Source organism: Nilaparvata lugens, chromosome 2 (genome assembly GCF_014356525.2).
Source record: "Nilaparvata lugens isolate BPH chromosome 2, ASM1435652v1, whole genome shotgun sequence".
NCBI classification, from domain to species: Eukaryota; Metazoa; Arthropoda; class Insecta; order Hemiptera; family Delphacidae; genus Nilaparvata; species Nilaparvata lugens.
The window spans coordinates 72,866,692-72,889,048 of NC_052505.1; the positions used below are offsets into that span (position 1 = coordinate 72,866,692).

Consider the following 22,357-nt stretch of genomic DNA (forward strand, 5'->3'; position numbering starts at 1 on the left):
TTTTCAAAAGACAATTTGAAATCTCGCAAATCTGAGGCACTCCCGTTCAAGTGCACTTGTTCACAATTTTACAAAGTAAAAGTAAGTCCTCTGTGACTCGTAAACCGTACCTGATTTGACCATGTTCAAATGCCTTGACCGAACTTGGTGAAACCAGGCAAAAGTGCCGTTTACACAGTGCCAGTTGTCTAACTGGATTCAATTATTTATTCATATCAAGTTTGTTTGTCATAATGTGGTTTGATACTTAGTTTAGTCAATGTGGACATGAAAAAGAAGGTGTGCTTGCAATTTATATTGTAGTTCTGATTTTTTAATACATTGTTTGAATACAAAAGAGAAGTCCTGAACCAATTTTTTTATGCAAAATTTCCTTGTGCTAGATACAGATTCTCCCAAAAAATCCTTGTATTTTTGGTTCATTTTCCAGTTTTTAGCTATTTCCGCCAAATCCTGTAATCGGTCAGAAAAATCGTTGTAGCCTTCTTTTAGATTATGAAATTCTTGATAAAATGAGATGATTTGAATCTCTATCTTTTATAAGTAGGCTACTGAGTTCAAATTGAGATTACACAATGATATAAGTTCATATTCTATGAGAATCACCAGTTATACTCCGTTCAAATTAACTTCGGACTTTGGATGGACATGCGCAGCAGAAGGCATGCGGCGCAGAGAAGGCATACAGCGGCAGGGATACAACGACGGCTATGTTGCCATTGTTTACCGGCTAGCGTTCTCTAATTTCCAGTGAGTATTCAAGCGTTCATGTTAAACTTAGGAAGTTTCCTCTGCAGTCACAGACTCGGCTGACTCTATTCGACAAATTGACAACTACGCTTCCACCTATGACTGCAATTGGCTGATCTCCCTCCATTTATCTGCGCCGCAAATTCCTCAAAGTCTGAAGAAGATTTGCACGGAGTACAGATGTAATTTATTTAGTGGAGAGACGCGCATAAGGACACCTCAAGGATCAACATTTTAAACACTCATCATAACTTTTGACTCAATGATCGGATCTAATCATAGTACAGCTCATTTTTCTCGGCTCGTTATGGGGGTTCAAAATCATGCACCATAAGTCGAATTCGGTCGAGAAATAGAAAATTCAGATATTACAAGTGAGCAGCCGGGCTCATTTACTTCCATTTTTGCAGCATTCTGTATGATCTCGATTAAATACTTGCAAGGAAACCGTTTAGAGTACACTCTCAACTTTATTCACATCCATCTACTTTGAGTTTGAATATACTTTCGAAACTTGGCTTGCAAGTCAAGCTCTCGTCCTACTCGTTTTTATCCACCAGCCAAATGTATTTATTAGCTGAAGAGGAAAATAAACTGAATACAAATTATCCATTCAATTCAAATCACGTATCATATTGTTATAAATCTTATATAATACAGTACAACATCATCACATGACTAGAATAATAATTTAGGAAATATTTACTTATTCTCAGGAATAGTTTTGATTCATGTCCTGAAAGAATCTTAGAATAACAGGTAAAATCCAATAAATATTGAAATTGAATAATCAAAATCTATTATAGCGCATAGTTAAAAGCAGTACTTCTATAAAATGGAGTTTGATAAAAATAGTCTCCTCTCACTTGCTGGTAGCCTGATAGTTCCAATGTGATGATTTGAGTAATATGATTTGGTAATATTATTTAAATGATGTTTATAAACAAAAATCTCTTCTATATTCATTTTGTATCTTCTTTGGCAAATGAAATGAACACCTGCTCCAGTGTTGTCTCACTTAAAGTGTAATCCTCAATTATATCAAACTGATTCTTCAATTCATCCATCGTTTTGAACAACTGAGACCAAGGAATGCTTGTAGTCTTTATGTGATATTGTAGAGTACCCTGCAAGAGAATATAATGAATAGTTAAATTATTAATACTTCAATGTATGTTAGTAGACTTAAATACATTTGCTAGAATATTAATCAATCGAGGTCTACAGGACCAAGAATTCCATCGATGTTGTATGTCATCGAGCTATAGGATAACTGATTCCTAATAAGCTATTTTATAAAAATTATAATGAATGGATTATTATTTTTTAAATGAAAAATAGGCCTAAAAACTGATAATCATTTCAAATTATTAAAGATCTTGTCAAACCGACTACCGACAAAGTGGAACCGATAAAGGATATTGTTGCGTCTTGTTGTGTTGTGCCTACTCAAGAGTGTGGTCAGTTAAAAATTTACCATAATTTTAATTTTCGAACTGTTGAGTTTGTAATAGAATACAATGTGGCATTTGGAAAGAAACAAACATGAGGAATTGGAAATATTGCTCTTAATATAATACAAAGCTGATTCGTCAATTTACCTAATAAGAAAAAATACGGTAATATTATTTACACCAGACACTCTTCTTTTTAGTTATAGTCCAACTCAAAAAAGGCCACTGAAGATGATGTATTGATGAGCATCGAAACTAGTTCGGTTCATATAAATTACATAAGGAACTGACAAAATTATAGTATGGATTACTATAAATTAAACTATAAATTACATGAGGAACTGACAAGATTCATTTCACCTAGAAAAAGTAACATTAAATAAATTATTGTAGAAATGCAACAACAACTTACAATTGTTTCGCTGATTATTTCACAGGAGCCAAACCTCCTGGAGAATTCTTCTTTGAGTGTTGCCTCGCGTTCCAGCTGATTTTGCCCATGCATTTGTTGAATTTTTAAAATGGCTGTGAAGCCTTGTGCAAAGCGCTGTTTCAAATACTGAATGTTTCCAATACACTTCATTTGGCCTCTCACCATAATGGTCAGTCTGTTGCAAAGAGCTTCACACTCGTCCATACTGCAAACACAAGCAAATACCGTAATACTACATGTCAATAAATAAATCATTATAGGCATTGACGTTTTCTAATAATGTTAAGACACTATATATTTAACAAGCATAAGAAGTCTGATCAGCCTGTAACTCTGATAAGGTTTGACGTCTCTATACTACACAAATACATATTTAGTTCTATTCTAATTACAGGCTAAAAGATAAGTGAGACTGACTTCATACTAAAAATGGCTATTATATTCCTAAAAAACATGTTATCCCCTTAGATCAGTTAACTTGGGTAGGTATGAGTCGGCGGAATCTCTGTTCCTGAGCCTGAGAATCTCGCAGAGATATTCTTGATTCTTGGAAAATTTCAATGGTCAGCTGTGTATCAACACTGCCACCATATGGGAGGGGTGAAAGGGGGATAAATGATTAGGCGTAAATAAACACTTGCTAGGTAAGCGGGAATGGGTTAGAGAAAGAAAGGTGGTAAATGAACACTGACTCAGTGGAATAGGAATCAAGATAACCAGGAGTCTCTTAGTATAAGATGGGCCGTCCACTGGAACCGATTTCGTCCGAACTAGCATCGGCCGAAAACTACCGAACTCGTCCGAACGATCTCCCAACAAAGAAAGCTATAGATGCTCGTCCATTGCAACAGGTTCATACGTCCGTGCACGGCCATCTCCGGCAGATCAAGTTTTCGATCCGAATCTAATGAGATTTTCCGGCTCTATCCGGCCGAAGTCAAGCTGAGACAACATCATCCTAACCTCAAAATTGTTTCACAGTCTTGTCTGTTTTAACTATGGGCAATGAAAAGTTGATAAGTTTGGTTCAAGAGCATGTTCCATTGTGGGATATGCGAGACAAAAGATATCATTGTCGTGATGTTCAAAGGAATCTGTGAACAAAGATTGCTTGATAATGAATAACTAATTTAGTGAATATTTGTTGAAGGTAGGATTATTGTAATGAATAACTAATTTAGTGGATATTTGTTTATGCAATTTTCAAAATCTCAATATAATCATTGTTTTTGAAAAATGTTGGTGGCTATGATAGTAGTTAATTCAATAATTGGCAACCAGCCAACTTCTGAACTTGACTGACATAAACGGTTCCAATGGACGACCATATTCGGCCGAATTAACGGCCGGCAGATTCGTCCGATCCAACGGCCGAACGGATTGGTTTAATACGGTTCCAGTGGACGTTTACCCTAAGGGTGACAAACAAGTCGACCCTATAGTGTGGTCCACCTTATAATGGCAGTGGATAAAGATAGAAAAATAGCGATGCCGATTCTCTGCATTAATTAATTATATTTCTACACTGTCAAAAACATAATTGTCATCGTTGTGGACCTAGAAAAGGATAGTACCACCGGCTTTGTCGAATGATAAACAAGGATAGCAAAACCAAATTTGATCAAATACTGTCATTATAACATGGACCTCACTATAGTTGCAGGCGCAAGAGAACTTAGAGGGACAAGTGGCTACGTGCCAACCTTGGAATTCAAGAGCTGGGGTAGAGTCCTTTACAGACTGGGAATCATAATATATCAGGCTACTATTAGCCCAAGTTATCCTGACTACAGGTGGCTACTAGCGAAGCCAGGAGTTGCTGACTTCTATAACCAGGAGCAGAGTGAAAGCAAGTCAAGAACGAGTGCCCCTTATATAGGCAGAGGAGAGAATGCTGACCGCCAGCCAAGCTCTTACAGACTGTGATAGGGGAAGCACTCTGGCAGGAGGGGGGTAGTGGGGAAATGCATTGGAGGGATGTGTGCAATAGCCGGCTGTTGAGGTTGTCGATATAGCTTTTCTGACAAGGGTTAAACATCAAGAGGCCTACCTCAAGCCAGTTGAAAACAGTTTGATAAGTTTCATAAGAAAGTTTGTCAAACATTATTGTTTGCAATGTCTCACGTTTCGTTTGGATCGTTTGAATTGTATGAATATATTAGTGATTGTGAACCTGTGCGATGTAAGCATCACCGATTGCCCGGCCTTTTGTATTTTGGCGAGCACCAGCCAGAGCTTCCTGCGAGCAACGGGGTCGACGCCGCTGGTTGGCTCATCGAGGAAGAGCAGCACTGGGTCGGCCATCAGAGCCATGCCCACACTCAGCTTCCGCTTGTTGCCGCCAGAGTAGTTGCAGCACTGTCTGTCTGCGAACTCGGTCAAACCTGCACACATTACACTACGTCATTGTATTCTATTCTTGCTACTCCTCCTTAGAGCCAAACCACACGAAGCATTTTTCAGGCTTTTTCAGACGAGCGGCAGGGCAGGATGCTCTCTGATTGGCTGATTATCAGCTGATTCCCGAATGCCAACCCAATCAGCCAATCAGAAAGTTTCCTACCTTGCCAACTCGTCTGGAAACGCTAGAAAAAACGCATCGTGTGGTTTGGCCCTCAGGGAAAAATTACGTTTAACATCTACGTTTAACGTTATGTTACGTTTACATTGAGGTATGGTTGCATTTATTATACAGTGTGTTTCATTTCGGGTTCGAACCTACAGCTGATCTGTCTCCGTTTGAACTGAGATGGTGCATATATGGCCCTTAGTTGTTTGAAAGATACATCTGTGGGTAACCTTATCTTTCTCCGAGTTTTGCGATTTAGGTGACAGTGGCTGAGAAAGGGGCCGCTGTTACCTAGAATGTGGTGTCCTTCTCCCCCTGCCCTCCAAAACTTAAAGGAATTGCTGGGGGAAGAGTGGAATGTCACCTGCTGGTTTTAGGAAAGAAAGTAGCCGGGAAAGTACCACCATAGAGAAACAATAGCATAAGTAGATATCCCATGGCATAGGGCGTTTATGTCGCAACTTTTACTGTTATCTCAAGCCGATAGTCCACGTAGTTCTTTCCCGTGAAGCTGTGTGACGCTCGTAGTCTCTCATATTGTGCCGTTCATACAGTCTTACCCGATCAAAACAGTAAAAATCGACAATATTCGACAGTAATCGGCTTGAGATAACAATAAAAGTTGCGACATGAACGCCCTATACCATGGGATATCTACTTACCTACGCTATTGTTCCTCTATGGTATCACTGCCTCTTCAAGAGCGATGATCATCTCACCTTGTCCGGAAAGAATGTGTAAGGATTATTGAAAACAAGAGAGGGATAAAATATGGGGATATTAACAAGATTAGACAATATATGTACGGTAGATTACACTTATAGAATTCACGCTGGCTACTGCAAACGTGGATACCACTCCACTTGGATTGACAGCTGGACACCGGCTCTTTCCAATGGTCCCGATCTCAGAACTATAACGAGGGGAAACTGGTAGTGGGAATTCATCAAAAGAGACACTCATTCGTTTCACTGATAAGAGCAGAGCAAGCATTAAATTTATATAAATTCAAATTGATCCAAATTGGCAAACAACATAAATCACATGAGTATTTAAAAACAATCATTCATAATGTGGAAGCTTTTCATGTAGCCTACAATTTCATTGCTGACAACTCATAAAATCATTTTTCCATAGAATTTTTGTCATGAATAAAAGTAAATGTGTATCTAATATATATTATTGGGTGAGTGAATTGAAAACCTCCTACTACAAAAGCTGGATTTCCTCTCAAAAAATATCTGTACAGTGCTGTCTTACTGCGCTTATGTACCTTGCATTATTTGGATGAATCACCGCAAACTTTTTCCAATAAATTATTCAACCTATTAGCAAAGTTTGCCAGATATGCCGTCTTTAAATTACCACGCTCAGACCATGTCTTGTGAGTATTCTGTCTCCTTATTGTACCACCATGCTTATATGTGTGTTAGATTATTTTTTGGTATTGGTATGTATTTCCTTTGTAAAATGGATGACTAATGCATTTGGATTTGAATAACAGCTACTTGAAAATTGGAAACTAGTTTCAACAAATATTTTTAGTAGGTTGGTGGTATAGTCTTAATACCGGTGGAAACAAAACCAAAGTAATAAAATGGTAAGGAAATGGCTCTAAATTACGTAATTCTCTGGAAGAGTAAAGTTGTTCTTCATAATTGTTTTCGGGTAACGCTCTCTATAACACGAGTTCAATATTTTCCCAAACGGGGATTTAGTTTTTGAATTCAGATCTCAGTGATATATAAGTCAAGAATCCAATTATGAATACAGAATTTTCCTGCATTCCTGTACAATAATATTCAACATACCTAGAAGATCAATCCAATAGGCGGCTTGTTTTTCGGCAACTGGTTTCAGCATCCCTCTGAGCTGACCAATCATGATCAGTGTTTCTCTGGCGGTGAGCAGACCATTGATTCCATCAAACTGAGGGCAGTAGCCTATTTGTGACAAGTACTGCAACAAATTTATAGAAGATTGAGTAAAAAATCAAGGATTTGAATCAGATTTGAAAACCTTGAGTTTTACTAAAACAAAACCTATACGGTGTAGCCAGTAGGCCGAGTAGTAGCTCATAATAATTTACAAGAAGCTATCAATATAGAAGGCCAAGTAGCAAGATCTAGGCCACTTAGTAGCATACTTTTGAATATATTTCCTGCTCCTTTATTGACTTTGAACTTGCTTTAAAAATGAGATTTTTCATTTTCTATTTTTTAATATATTTAGATCAGTATACTAAAGTTTATCTCTTTTTTAGTCTTAAACGTTTCACGTTGTAGGATAGGATTTTACAGCCGAAAACCGGAACGTTGGTGGCAGTCACTTCCAACGCAGGTGTGCAGTAGTTTGTGTGCTCTTGCAGGTCAGCTGTTACAGAACACTGTTCGTCTGTCAGTCAAAAATGTCCTAACGTTTAGTGGCTGGCTTTACTGGGGTATGATATGAGGTGAAGTTTTTAATACCTAAAGTCATTAACCCTACTTCTCCATGCTGAGAGATTTGAATGACAAAAGGTTGTTTAGTTAGATAACTTCTATGAAGACATTTGAATGTGTCAAATCAAGTACGGTTTACAACGACTGCAGTGGAAGATGTTTCCTAAGGAATGGTGTTACCTTGGATCGATTGTTTTGCAGACTGTAGTTGGTGATTTGCGCAGTGCCGGCAGTGGGGAGGAGGGCGCCAGTGAGCATCTTGAAAGTGGTGGTCTTGCCGGCTCCATTGACTCCGAGCAGGCCGAAGCACTCGCCCGACCCAACCTGGAAGCTCACCCCCCGCACCGCGCGGAACCGCCCGAAACGCTTCGCCAAACCGTCTACCACCATCACACGGTGCGTCGGCGCTCCTTTAATCAACCAACATGTCAAAAAGTCAATTTATATCGTATAACTAGTCAATAACTTTCAAAAATCACTGTACCTTAGTTGAAAATTGAAAAATTAACATGCATCATATCCGACAATATGACAATATATAGTTTTCCACAGGTACTAAATCTGTCTTTAGCCGCGTATACAATCTTGAAGCGCCACAAACAAGCTCATTTCACTTTTCATCAGCTGATTAATTTGTGCAGAAACAGTATAGTCCAGTCACTATATGCATTGGTGCTTGCAATATATATTATAGTTCTGATTCTTTTATAGGTAATATTATTTGGATACATAAGAGAAGTCCAGAACCAATATCTTCAAGCAAAATTTCCTTGTGCTAGATACAGAGTGGCCCAAAAACCTCGTATTTACGGTTCATTTTCCAGTTTTCAGCTATTTCCGCCAAATTCGTTAATCGGACAGAAAAATATGCTCTCGCCTTTTTTGAGAATAAAATATTCTAAATAAAAGGAGATCATACGGAACTCTCTATCTCTAATGAGTACTGAGTTATGATTTTTCAAAAATGAGTGAAATTTAAAGAAAAAAATCAATTTTCATGAATTTTAGTTTTTGATCAACAATATTTTCCGATTGTTACCATTTGGATGTATAATTCAAAATCCCTCTGGGCGTATTTTTGTGCTCTACAATCTGAGATAGGTAGAGCGCTCTATCTCATAATAGATTTCTAGGTACACCTGACAACCCTTGTACTGTGAAAAACACCTAATTTTCAGCTTCAACCATCATCACCAACTACATTGCCCTCACATTGTTATTTCAATGTTATAAGTTCATGAGATTATGGATCCATCTATGGAAATCATATTATGTTCTATGAGAATCACTCGTTAGATGCACTTCATTTCAGTATTTCCTAGTGGAGAGGCGCGCATAAGGACACCTCAAGGATCAAAATTTCAAACACTTATAACCTTTGACACAATGCTCAGATTTTATCGTACTTCATTCTTCTCGGCTCGTCAAGGCGATCCAAAATCATGCATCATGAATCAAATTCGGTCGAAAAATTGAAAATTTATTGTTGAGTGTACTGTACTTGAGCCCATATTCCAATACACAAAAATTGCCAATTTCTATATTCCGAAGAAAAGACCGTTTATTCCAATGTAAGAAAATTATCTAATACAATCCTAATAACTTATGTAGGTAAATCCTAACAGTTTTATACAGTTTGATTAATTTATACTAATAATAATATCGAATGAGATGGCTGGCTCAGGTCTGGTCAGTCTGGTGTCAAGTTTTCAGATCGCAACTGATCAATTTCTGGGCCTCTGATATTACCTAACGACTATTTTTTAGGCAGCCGGGACCTACAATGTAACATATATCATCCGACAGTACCAATACTAAATATTTTATTCTCAAGGTGTAGGCCAGTTACTAGAATAGCAATTTATTAATCCAATCAGGAACAAAACTATGATGACAGTAGAAAGAAAATTCGTATGACTTTTTGATGATGGGGAGTCCTTACGGGAAGCTCCCATCTCGCCTGAATATATAACTTAAGCCGTCAATGGAACGAACACACTTTCAGCAGTGACAGTTTTACGTGTCCTTCCAATTACACGGGAGTGAGTGACCTGACTAAAAGTGTTCTTCACTTTTATTTGTATAGATTTCACTATAACACAGCATACATTCATTTAACATGAAATAATCGATTTTACATTTGATGCAGCAATGATATCTTATTTTATATGTAGCGTCCTACCTGTATTACGGCTGGCGACTACTTCATTCCTTTCTTTTCTTACGTCATCATCAACGTCAAGTTCTGGAACGTCATCATCCGTGCATGATACTTTCATAAATTTACTACTAATGTATTCCAGAAACATTTGCCACGCTTGAATTTCCAGAAGAGAAATCAGGCACACATACAAGCAGAAACCGATCACTAAGAAAAATACATCTTTCGATAAATGTTGGTCATCCCATCCAAAGTAAGTCAGTTCTGAAAGCGAAAATTGTGTCTGGGTTAGTAAATTAGTTTTGGATTACTACAAGAATCGTTGGTTTTTTTTTTACCAACTACTCATTTTGAGAATTCTATGGGTACATCATATATGGACAGAGTAGATGTAAGGACGGTTATATGATATAATAAATAAGAAGACCTTCAAGCACTATCAGAAATTAAAATTATATAAATTTCGCAATAACTTCCTACAAATTGAGCAAAAGAAAATATATGGGAGCCTAAGCTTGCATACCAGAGGTAAACATATATATACTACGGAATACAATCTGTACAAAACAGGCGTTTTGTTCAGACCTTAGAAGACAACAAATCATTGCAGAATTTCATATATGTAGTGAAGTACTATGTGATAAATTAGGCGTACTCATAACATTTTAAATAATAAAAAAAACATCAAATACATTCAAATTCGAGAAAAAGTAGTGTCGTTCATAGTTCAACAATCAACAGAAATTCTTAAAAACATGGTATGATTAGCCTATACCAGCATTTCATTTTGTATCATAAATATTGATCCAGTGAATAATAGGTCCCGGTATTAATATTGATACGTAATTCGTATTTAACTGTATCCATTTACTGGGCATTAGAGAAAATAAATACAACAAGAAGAACTCAACTGTGATTTAATAATAATAGTAGGCTGTATTACCTGTAGATTCATTTTTGCAGTGCAAGCTAGACAGATGATTGTATCTAAGAAGAACGAATCTGAACAGTGCATTTCCCAGACAACATGGTGGTATAAGTCGTATAACGGACAAGAATGCTCCACCAAGAGCTTTACTAATAAAGCTGCTCACTATAGCAGCAACTATAGGTGTTGCAAGAGCTGGAATAAAGTATACACTTTAGTTGATTATAAACAATTATTGATGACATTTGACTCGAAAAAATAACACACATTTCATTGTATCTCTGTTATGCTTTATCCGATTCTCATTTTTTGGTGTTGACTGATTGTAAATGAAATTTCCTTAAAAAAAATATGTTCTTGGTAAATTTCTCTATCACCGTTCTCCCGCAATTATTTTGGACTAGCCGTCAGGCTCGCTTCGCTCGCCATATCCGTCTAGCCAGGGGGCTCCGCCTCTGGACCCCCGACTGGAACGTCCAAAAATGAGATCAGCGGACTCGCTTCGCTCGCCTGCATTTCTCATTTGAGCATGCTTCATTCCATCAGAAAGTCAAAGCTGAGAAAGCGCAAAAAACGCTGGAAAAACGCAGATTTTGGGCGTATCTTTGGCGCTATTTCAAATTCCTTCTAACACAACATTATTACACTCCAGCTTAGCTTCTGTACTAAATTTGAACAAATTCTGTTCATTTATTCTCGATAAATTTGACAAAAAGAAAAAAAAACGCTAATTTTGGGCGTATCTTTGACTTTATTGCAAATTCCTTCTAACACAACATTATTACACCCTAGCTGAGTTTCTGTATTAAATTTGAACATTTTCTGTTCATTTATTCTCGATAAAGCTGAGAAAACGCTAAAAAACGCAGATTTTGGGCGTATCTTTGGATTTTTTTTCAAATCCGTTCTTAGTGCGCCTCTAAAGGGCCAACTGAACATACCTACATACCTACCAAATTTGAATATCTTTTCTACTGTTCATCTCTCTTATTTGAACATACCTATTGATTTTTTTAGCGATCGGTTGCTAAAACTTTTAAGATTCAAATTATTTTGTAAAAAATACAAAATGGCGAATATCTCGTAAACGAAGCGTTTTAGGAAAAAAAATTCTACATTTTCTCTTTGTTTTGACCCCTAGAACCTATTCCCGAAGTTTGCTTTTTAATTTTGGGACACCCTGTATATATTGTATTTTCTACTGGAAATGTATGAAATTCTAAGAAATCTTTGAATAGATAAAGTGTTAAATTCATTTGTTCTATTTCACTGAAATAATGGTCTGATTCCAAATCGAAAAAATCCTAATGATGACAGTGAAGTTTTTTTGCCCACATGAGCTCTAGGCTTGTGCGTGGTTAATGCGGCGGATGATAATGAGAGATGAGTGGTACTACAGTTTTAGGTGGGTTCCGAACCACCGGGAAGCGATTTTACAATAATCATATTCAGAAGAGTTGGCTCAAGCTGTTACCCTTCCAACGGGAGTATCAGGCGCATGATTCTCAACTTATCTGAGCGATAGCTTATCAGTGCGAACCGCTCCGTAATTACTCCCTATTTACTTCCAAATAGATGAATTTCACAGAGTTCACATCTAGAAATCTACGGTCAAGTGAAATGTTAATAAGTATTGAAGAGAAAAACTAGATTATTTTCCAAAAAATGCTATGATCCCAGCTTTTGTGACAGTTATTTCATTATTCAAATTATATTCTTCAAGTTTATAAATTCAAATTTATTTGTCAACTTATTGTTAATTGGCACCGGGGAGGCGAAACAACCTACTCCCCATCCCACCACAATATATTATTATTGGATAACTCTACATGCCTACTAAAATAACTAAAATAAGAAACGTACAAAGTAACTGAAAAACAACATTTTTTTATCGAAAGCAACTGTTCAGTAAAGTTCACTAAAGGTTCAATGTGTTTAAAAGTTTCACTAACTGTTCAATAAAGGTACTTTATTGAAGGGAATTGTAAATATCGCAACAAAATATAAATAAATAGGTTCCAAAAATACCATTTATAAGATATAAATCACATTTTAAGAATAATATTACATTTAATTAATATTATTGAACATTTTCATATTCAAACTGCCAATGTGCATAATTGAAAAAAGAAATAGATAATTTGAAGAAGATATACGCACTCACCAATGAGCATATTGACAGTCACGAAACGAGACACTGCTGAGCTTGATTTCATTAAGAAAGTGAAGAAGTATGCATAGACAATTCCACTGAAGCCAAACAGGAAAAGTAGCAATACGAAGACAGCTGTAAAAACATCACATAATAAACAATCTGACAAAACCAATTCATAGCAATGGTCTCCCCTAAGTGGTAATCAAAATTCAAATTATAGTAATTTTAGCAAACGATAAATCCTCCTTATAATGAATAATTCTTCAACAATTATATATTTAGTGGCTACATTCCAGAAGATATATGACGATGAAGCTGAAATTTTTTATGGGGACTTGACACAAGCTAAAACTACATGGCGAAAGATATCTACCACAAAGAGAGGGTGTTTCAGATTTTAAGTTTGCATTAAAAGTTCAAAATGTAACATTACTTTCAAATAAGTAGGCTATAATTAAAATCAAATGTGATATAAACAAATTAATTGTTGAATTCAGAAAAAGTCAACTCCATCCCAAACAATATACAGTATTTATATTTATATTCAATATAATTATTTATGTGTTAATTAAACAAACATAAGCCATAGACATAGAAATATCATAGACATTTTCTTGTAATGTCAATAAGAATAATCGAATTAGTTGATTTCAAAGTACCGAACTTATAATAATTATAATTGCAGTAGTTTTCGAAATATTGAACTGACTGATTATGGGGTTTTACTCTCATGACAGAGCTACGAGGTAATTTGTAAGGAAAAAGCAATATACCGATAGTTCAATAAACACATATCAATTTCAGCTGATAGCGTTTCTTTCGCTATTCTCTCCAAAAAAGAGAAAAGTTTATTTACTAAGGGGAAATTTATAGTTTTCATTGTTCTATCTTGCAGATTATCTGAAGGATTCCGTGTTGATACTGTAGTTATAACGCTTTTAGCGTTAGCAATGAGACAAATGACAAAGTATATTAATGTTTAAGTAGATATTTGAGTGGCGTTGCCAATTATCAGTCATTAAGATTATACAATCAATAAACATAATGTATAGCCTAATGAATCAGTAAAAAATATTAGCATGTAAAGTTTGATGAATACGTCAAACTGTCGAGCCCGGCTCGAAAGTATGAAATACGTAAAACCAATTGACGGCTTAGATTATAATATATTAAGGCAGGAAGGGATCTTCCCGCAAGGGAAGTGATCACAAATTGATTTTTTTCAATTAAATTAATCTAATTAAATAGAATAATCCTAACTAAAAAAAAAAAAAATAGGAGGGACGGGACTCCCCACCAACAAAAAGCAACATGAATCTACTTACAAACATCACATCTACTTACAAAGAGAAGGTGAAGAGGTTACAAAGCCAGTTCCATGATCAAATATTGCTAACACACCAACAGCTAATGCCATCAGGATAGCATACATTAGCAGATCCCAGATGAATATTGCCAGCCAATAAGTGATCGGAGATAGGCCGGTCATCAGCTGAAGTTGTTTTGCATCATTCAATCGCTCTTGTAATGGAAACAAGGCCATATTTCCCAGGAAGAATAGCAGTCCGAATGGTATGAGCATTGTGAATGATATGATCAGCAAAACTAGTTGGTTCGTATCACACAATGAACTCTGTAATAGATTATAAACCACAATGTCGAGTTAAATCGGAATATTATAATATAAAGAATATAAAAACCATTCATAAACATGGATTTATATAATGACATTCAATTCATGAATCACGAACCTCAAAATTTAGTGTAGATGTTATTATAAAACTGAAAGTTGGAGCTGGCTCCTGGTTTATTTTAATACTGAATTCGATGTGTTGAAGTATGCATGAAGATTGAAGAAGATAGTTATTTCATGTAAAATCAGATGTCATAATATATTATTCAATATCGGGGCACCGAGCTTCGCTCGTTATTTTTATTTATTGATAAACAGAACACAATTCTCTAAAATTATCGTGTTTATATTTCACAGCTGGCTATACGTCATCTTATGAATTTCGGGGATGCGATATTTTGATTTTTCACATACTCACTTTTTCACTATCCACAGCTGTTTCATCCAAGGATGAATTATCCTTTTAATGTCATTCAGCGAGTTTTCTCAAGGATGAGACCTAATGCAATCGAATCTTTATATCATAAACCTACTATGTTCCAAATTTCGTGAAAATCGTTAGAGCCGTTTTCGAGATCCGTTAAACATAAATAACCAGATATAAAAATAATAACCAGTTATATAAATACAGAAATTGTTCGCTGAATATAATAGGATATGAATGATTTCTAATATTTATTTTTAGAATAAAATAAATGTTTATAATGATTTCATTCATAATAATTTGTGCTATTCTTGAAAAAATGCTAACCAAACTAAATTTCACCATGAATCCCGAAAAATTATGAACTTTGATGTAAAATTTTATTATCTCTACACATATTTCACATTTCTTTTTCGTCCTTCTGTGCTTCTACTTGAATATTTTAATCATTTCTCTCAAAACATATCTTCTGACAAGTTGATTATTCAAGTATGAATATTTTCTTGGATGAGATATTCATTATCTATAGTATATAGTTTATTTACATTAATTTTGCTACACTAGTCAAGTTATCTACATTATCCTACTATTTGATGTATACCTAGTTGAATCGTCTGTACAGCTCACCTTCTGAGACTGTTTGAGAGGAAGAGCCTGATAGGAAGCGGAGAGCGTGGTCTCCAGTCCGGTTGACTTGATGATAGCATTCAGCAGCATGTTCACTGAGATGGCAGAGCCGTGGTAGCTGAAACCTGAGTACAGCGCTGTCGCTGATTTTGAATCCCAACTCGATGCAACCACGTAATCTTTTTTGTAGGCTTCTATATTTCCACGACCTTTCTCAAGCAATGCTGAAATCAAATCCATTATTATAATATAATAGCTAGTATACACCGATATACTGTCATCTTTCATGTATTTGTTTTAAAAACTTATGGAGTGGGCAGTGGGCTTTACAATGCTTTATTATCAATATTATCATGTTCAAATTAAAGTCTAATCATTTCGTGTGTTCAAGGTCAACATAAGGTCGTTTCTCACCGGATTTTTTGACTATTTTCTTTTTCAAATAACTTTTATTCATTATTTAGTCCAGTCAACGAAAGATTATAGGGGGAAAAGTTTGGAACATAATTTTCAACTCCACAGCTCTTTTAAGGATAGTAAGAGGATTAACATATCAAAAGTCCTCACCCCTACCCCCTGTGCTGAAGAGGTGGGGGTGGTTTGAAAGTACCATTTTTTCATTTTTCGCATAAATCTCGGAAACTATATATGCATATTATGAACATTTATATTCTATGCAAAATTGAAGCTTACAAAATTACCAACAAGTTTTGTCTTCTACATATTTTCCATACCTCTCATAGTTTCCGAGATATCCTTTTCAACAATAGATGAGACAATAATGTGCTGATTACGAGATTACAGAACATTAAATTATCTTTCATTTCATTTATAATTCAACTATTTCACGCATTCCCATATGACTGTTCCAGCACTTTTAGTTTTGAGTGTCTTTGTTTGGTAGGAAGTTTAGAAACACCCCCTGTGTTTAGTTCCGCAGACGTTCCAATAGATACTCAGTATGAATGTTCAGACTGAAGCACACTGCCAAATTATAATGACAAAATAGTGTGATATTCGAAAAAAGTCACTTGTTGCAAATCTTGAGATTTGACACTCGAAACTAAAACTGCTGCAACAATCGAATGGGAATGCGTGAAATAGTCGAATTATACATGAAATGAAAGATAATTTAATGATCTACAATCTCGTAATCAGCACATTCTTGTCTCATCAATTGTTGAAAAGTTATAAGACTTGAAAGAGAAAAATGTAGGAAAATCTGGTTTTTCGAAAATACATCACTTTAGAACATAAATATCTCGAAAATTATCGGATTTATCTAGAATCTCTACAAAACAAAACTTGTATGAAATTTATTAAGCTTCATTTTTATGTAGTTGATTATGTCACTAGTATACATTGTTCCCAAGATATAAGCATGTAAGTAAAAAAAGAAAAATGCAACTTTCAAACCACCCTCATCCCTTCAGCACAAGATGTAGGGGTTGGGATTTTTGATATGCTCACATCCAAACTAGTCTCAACAAAGCTGCAAAGTCAAAAATTGTGTTCCAAACATTCCCTCCAAATGCCATTGTCAACTCATCTATTGTTACTGAATGGAAAATTTCACTCTCAACACTAAAACTGCTGCAACAGTCGTAGGGAAATGCGTAAAATAGTGAACATATACATCAAATTGAAGATAATTTGATGCTCTATCAGCTCATAATCAGCACGGATTTTTTTCATCAATCGTTCAAAAATTATAAGGCCGAAAAGATGAAAAAATTGGAGGCAAAAGTGTTATTTCAAAAAATGTCTCACCTTCAAGAGCGGATATCTCAGAAACTATGAGAGATATGGGAAATATGTAGGAAACAAAACTTGTTGGTAATTTTGTAAGCTTCAGTTTTGCATAGAATATAAATGTTCATAAGATTCATAGTTTCCGAGATATATGCGAAAAATGAAAAAATGGTACTTTCAAACCACCCCCACCCCTTTAGCACAGTGGGTAGGGATGAGGATTTTTGATATGTTAATCCTCTTACTATCCTTAAAAGAGCTGTGGAGTTGAAAATTGTGTTCCAAACTTTTCCCTCTATACCTTTATTTGAGCATTCGTTGCCTGGACTCGGGCTGGTTGATGTTTTTTGATTAGAGTAGCAACTAGTACCCTTCAATTCTTTTGGTATAATTAGCCAAAACCGATCATATTGAAAAAACAAAAACAGAAGGGTGACTTGGGTATGATAATAATATTATTCTGAAGGGTACAATAGGATGGTAGGATCAATAGGATCTTGAGCTGTCAAAGCTACCGTATACACCAAAGTTATCAACAAAATGTTAATAATATTTCATCCTTATAAATTCTATTAGATTGAACATAACTTATCATACACATGATGAACATATTTGTGTTTGTCAAGTTCCGTTCAATCTAATAGAATCTAATGGGTGTGAACCCAGCTTAATAGTACTACTATACACCTAATCCAAAACCTACAAAAAATATTTGTATGAGTTTAAAATTACTTCTTTTTAGCTTGTCACATTTTTGGGTCCTATCAAATAAATTTTCAAAACACAGTTGATGTGGACGGCTACAAGTTTTTTTTATGTTGATCTACATTAAAACTAGTCTCAGAGACTAACCATTCATTTTCATTTCACTATAAATAATTCACTATGAAAAACTATAAAACTTCAGACACATATGGCTTCATGTTGACAATACCTTTGAGTATGTCCGTATTGCTGAAATATTTTTCACTGAGGTATAATATGATTGGTTCGGAGGGCTTCAATTTTTACTCGCATGTAGCATAAATGTAATGTATGTCGTATATTTTTTTAACGTCTTCTGAATTCTCAAACGTAAGAATGAATAGAGGAAGTCGGATTACATTATCTTTACCGTCTACTTTATTCTTTTTTATCCTATTAGCTACATCAATGATTTTGAACCTCTGATCCCTGAGATCATACAAGTTTATTATTTTATTAATGATACATCTTACTTTTATCACAAGATCAAGTACTGTCTATTGATATTATTTACTATTATTACATTATCAATAAAGTAATAATTATCTACATATTGAAGAAATATGTAGAACCAAACACAAATTTGATAGGAATTGGCTTACTTTGATTGATGTCCGAGTCCTTCAGGAAGAGCGTTTCCATGTTTTTAGGAACCAGGTTTTTGTAAATGTCAGCATTCGTTTCTTCCGTTTCTTTGTACGTTATCACAACCTTCGTATTACTGTACATATCGTTAAGGTTCAAATTAATTATTCTTGGGGAGACAGCCTTTGTACTACCTCTTATTGTCCAGCCAAGAACACTAAAACATGCCAGAGAGATGAACAGCTGAAAGAAATATAAATGAATAGTTAAGTACAGTTTTACCAAAATAACCTTAGGTTTTTTAATTTGAAAGCGTTGTGAACAAGTGCTGAATATCACTTCCAAGCACGGTTTCAAGAAAGCCTTACATAAAGCATGTTCCACAGCAAACTGTAGACAAAAAAAAAGTATACGTAAAAAGCATTCGGCCAATATATGCTAATTTATGCATTCCAATAACGAGCAGTTAATAGCAATAACATCAGCAGTTATTTTTTGGAAATTGAAATTGAGTTCTCATTTGATAAGTTAGCATAATAGAGTGAACTATATAATATAAAGCTTGTTCGGGAGTACCTCAGATCTACAAAATTTCAATTTGTCCAATTGATGAACATAAAGGTTCTGTTCAATTAGGTTTTAAAGGTACGATAGAAGGAAACGTTGGGGGATAAGGTTTTGGCTTTTAAATGGCATTATGTTATTATTATTATTTGAAATATGTTGATGATTTTAGAAAATAAAGTCACAAAAAGTTTAAATACTAGCACATTTGAGATATCGCACTTACGAATGACACCCAAATTCTACAATCTGAATCAAGATCAATCAAATCAACAACTATATTTCGTTATAAAAGCTGTCCTGAATTTAGAAAGATTTTCAATTATGATTTTTTACTAATGAAAAAAAAAAATCAAAACATTTTATTACAAAGTGATTAGGTACATTTTTATAGTCTAGCACAAATAGGTTTTTATCGTAAATGAAATGATTCTATGGAGAGATTTCAAAACACTTGAAATAAACTACAATAATAATAGGAAATCATTTAATGTAATTACGAATTACTATCGAGAATACATAAAGTTACTCACATAGATTGAATTGTTATAAATGGATCTGTAGTAGCATAGGAATTTCTTTTTGAAAATTAATGTGAAGCGCTGTACAATCAATGGTGGACCAGTCAGTTTTTTCTGCGATAAAACAGATTTTTCTGCAAGAGATAAAAAAATTATTACAATAATACGAATAGTAATCAACCAAAATAGTTCTATTGGATCGTCTAATTTACTTAGTTAATTAGAGTTAGTAAAGTACGGTAGTTAGAATTATTTTATACTGTCACATCTAAGGCGGTTGTTATTTTCGAATCAGATCGCAGAGTGGAATCGGATCGCTGCATGACAAACCTGACAAACAGATAAATTAACCCTATCATTATACTATATAATATTAAGAATAAGAATTATGCAAAAAATATATAAGCCCGACTATCCGAGTGACCTTAAAATCGGGTCAATTTTCATGTACCTTTATGAGAAGGTTTTATCTATTTCATTTCAAGCTTATTTTTTCACAAGATTTCAATGAAGCAGAGGCAGAACTTTAGTTTACTACTGCTACTCATTGTATCACCTTCGACTTACATAATTAAATTCAACATCAGCATTGAAGTGCAGATATCCATCTACAAGCAAAGTGGGAACATCTATTTGAATTTTCCAATTTCACGACTAAAATTTCGAGAAGAGTTTGATTTATTAAAAGACACCTAAAGAGATAATGAAATGTGTGAACTAATAAAAAGGTTTTTCATCAGAGTATAACCTACGCATAACAAGGTAGGAAGAGCCAAAAACAGCTCTAGATTGAAAAAGTAAGTAATGCTTACCTGTTAAATGTTCTGTGCTTCTTCTATTCATTTTTGCTGAAACAAAGATTTAGATGAATTCCAGTTGTTTCAACCAATATAATAAACATGATAATTTGTCATCAGATTTTAGGAACAATCACAATCTTGGGTGAAAACTGGTTTTGCCAAACAAACCAACAGAGCAGCTACAAAAGTCCGCTAACTATAAATAGACCTATTAATGTAATAAAATAACGAATGATTTTTTTTTTTTGCTGAGGGTGATGCCCACATGAGCTCTGGGCTTGTGCGTGAGTAATGAGTGGATAATAATGAGAGATAAATGGACCTACAGTTTTAGGTGGGTTCCGAACCATATTGGCTAATAATATTCCTCCTTCCAGAATGAATTTTTCAAGAAAAAAAATAGATTTCCTAGGGCTTCATTGAATTAATGGGAAATATATTTTCATATAAATAAACCGAAATGATTTGAAATAAAGAGAGTAGATAGAAAATACTAGGAATGATTGAGTAGAAGCTAGTGATATAATTTGGTATGATGAGACAAGACAGTAATGCACTTACATTCCATGCTTGGACTTCTCGTTGTATTGCTAGTTGATCCCACTTCGTATTCATCAACGCCATCATTTTGAACAAGCTGAGAAGAATCAACACTAGCTCTGGATTGTAAAAAATGAGATATAAGAAAGGCGTGATAAAAATAGTTATTAAAAGGCAAAGAGAGAACAAACCATAAATATTATAAAGTAAAATTGAAAACTTGTAGTAAAGTCAAACAGAAGTTGATGTCTGAGAGAAAATTATTCAATTAGCCGAAAACAGCAGATTCTCTCAGTGCAAAGAGTCAGTTCAGTGTGCAATTTCATCATTCATATACCATTTCAGTTTTTTATATTTCAGTGAACTTTTGCCAGCCGATCCCAGTTTTTTCATTGAGATGACTCCAAAATTTAATAATTTTATATTTAATGTGAGAGTCAAATATGTAATCTGAGATAACTGGAGATTGCCATTGGACATTGCCAAGGGATAACCATTGAATATTATTGTGGATAATTGGTCATCGTTGGATCATTCATTATTGAATCATCAATATCATCAGTAATCATTCAAGGGTAAGTTAAGCCATAAGGTGATGATTAGAGTGATAATTTTTTTCTCAAGTATGAGTAGGCCTATATTAAAGTTATAAATGTATTATATCGTAGAAAATATTTTTTTGGAAATTTTATCATCATCATATTAAAAAAAAATATCATGGATAAGGAAATGATGATCTGCAGTAGAGAAAGTGATGGATAGTTAAATCAAGCTCAACTTTATAAATGGAAATAAAAATTACAGACTCACCTCAGAAAAACTTCCTCCATAGTTGTTAGCGAAATACCAATGCTTGTAATACCAAATGAAGTTTTATTTTTTTCGAGGCTTTCAAAAAGCAAAGCAAATTTCTTTGATTGTTCAATTGGCAAGGAGTAGGTCAGTTGGCCTTGCTGGCTAGTTTTCAAAGAACTGTTGGGTATAATGTCCTTGATTGATTTAGTAATTTCATTCCTATTTGCATTTGCATTTGTTAACAATTGCAAGTTGTATCCAGTACCTAGAGGAAAAATTAGTTTTTAAATTTCAAGTGAAAAACTCATTGAAAAATGTTGGAGACTTAAACTCTGAGGCTTGTATTTGAGAATGAAATACTCCATGACAGAAATTTTACTTTCAATTTTCCGATACCATTATATATGGTACTCATTAAAGTATGGATTCTATTTTTTCAGATTCAAAATACTCTAAATGTCTTTCGAAAAAGTTCAAACAG

At 34.7% G+C, this 22,357-nt stretch overlaps 1 protein-coding gene across 1 annotated transcript in view; it reads right to left on the reverse strand.

Annotated features, from left to right (window-relative positions):
* Window positions 1–1,367: 1,367 nt before the first annotated feature.
* The window catches only part of LOC111062748 (phospholipid-transporting ATPase ABCA1), a 34,506-nt gene continuing 13,516 nt past the window's right edge, over window positions 1,368–22,357 (reverse strand). Inside the window, exons 12-26 of the mRNA XM_039420181.1 lie at window positions 21,892–22,141; window positions 21,103–21,200; window positions 20,554–20,589; window positions 19,754–19,875; window positions 18,674–18,899; window positions 15,576–15,799; window positions 14,236–14,524; window positions 12,901–13,023; window positions 10,752–10,931; window positions 9,830–10,072; window positions 7,828–8,057; window positions 7,018–7,165; window positions 4,811–5,021; window positions 2,617–2,842; window positions 1,368–1,877 (exon numbers count right to left, since the gene is read on the reverse strand). Of these exons, the coding sequence (XP_039276115.1) occupies window positions 1,713–1,877; window positions 2,617–2,842; window positions 4,811–5,021; window positions 7,018–7,165; window positions 7,828–8,057; window positions 9,830–10,072; window positions 10,752–10,931; window positions 12,901–13,023; window positions 14,236–14,524; window positions 15,576–15,799; window positions 18,674–18,899; window positions 19,754–19,875; window positions 20,554–20,589; window positions 21,103–21,200; window positions 21,892–22,141 (2,771 nt within the window). The 3' untranslated portion in view covers window positions 1,368–1,712. The remainder of the gene's footprint in view (window positions 1,878–2,616; window positions 2,843–4,810; window positions 5,022–7,017; window positions 7,166–7,827; window positions 8,058–9,829; window positions 10,073–10,751; window positions 10,932–12,900; window positions 13,024–14,235; window positions 14,525–15,575; window positions 15,800–18,673; window positions 18,900–19,753; window positions 19,876–20,553; window positions 20,590–21,102; window positions 21,201–21,891; window positions 22,142–22,357) is intronic.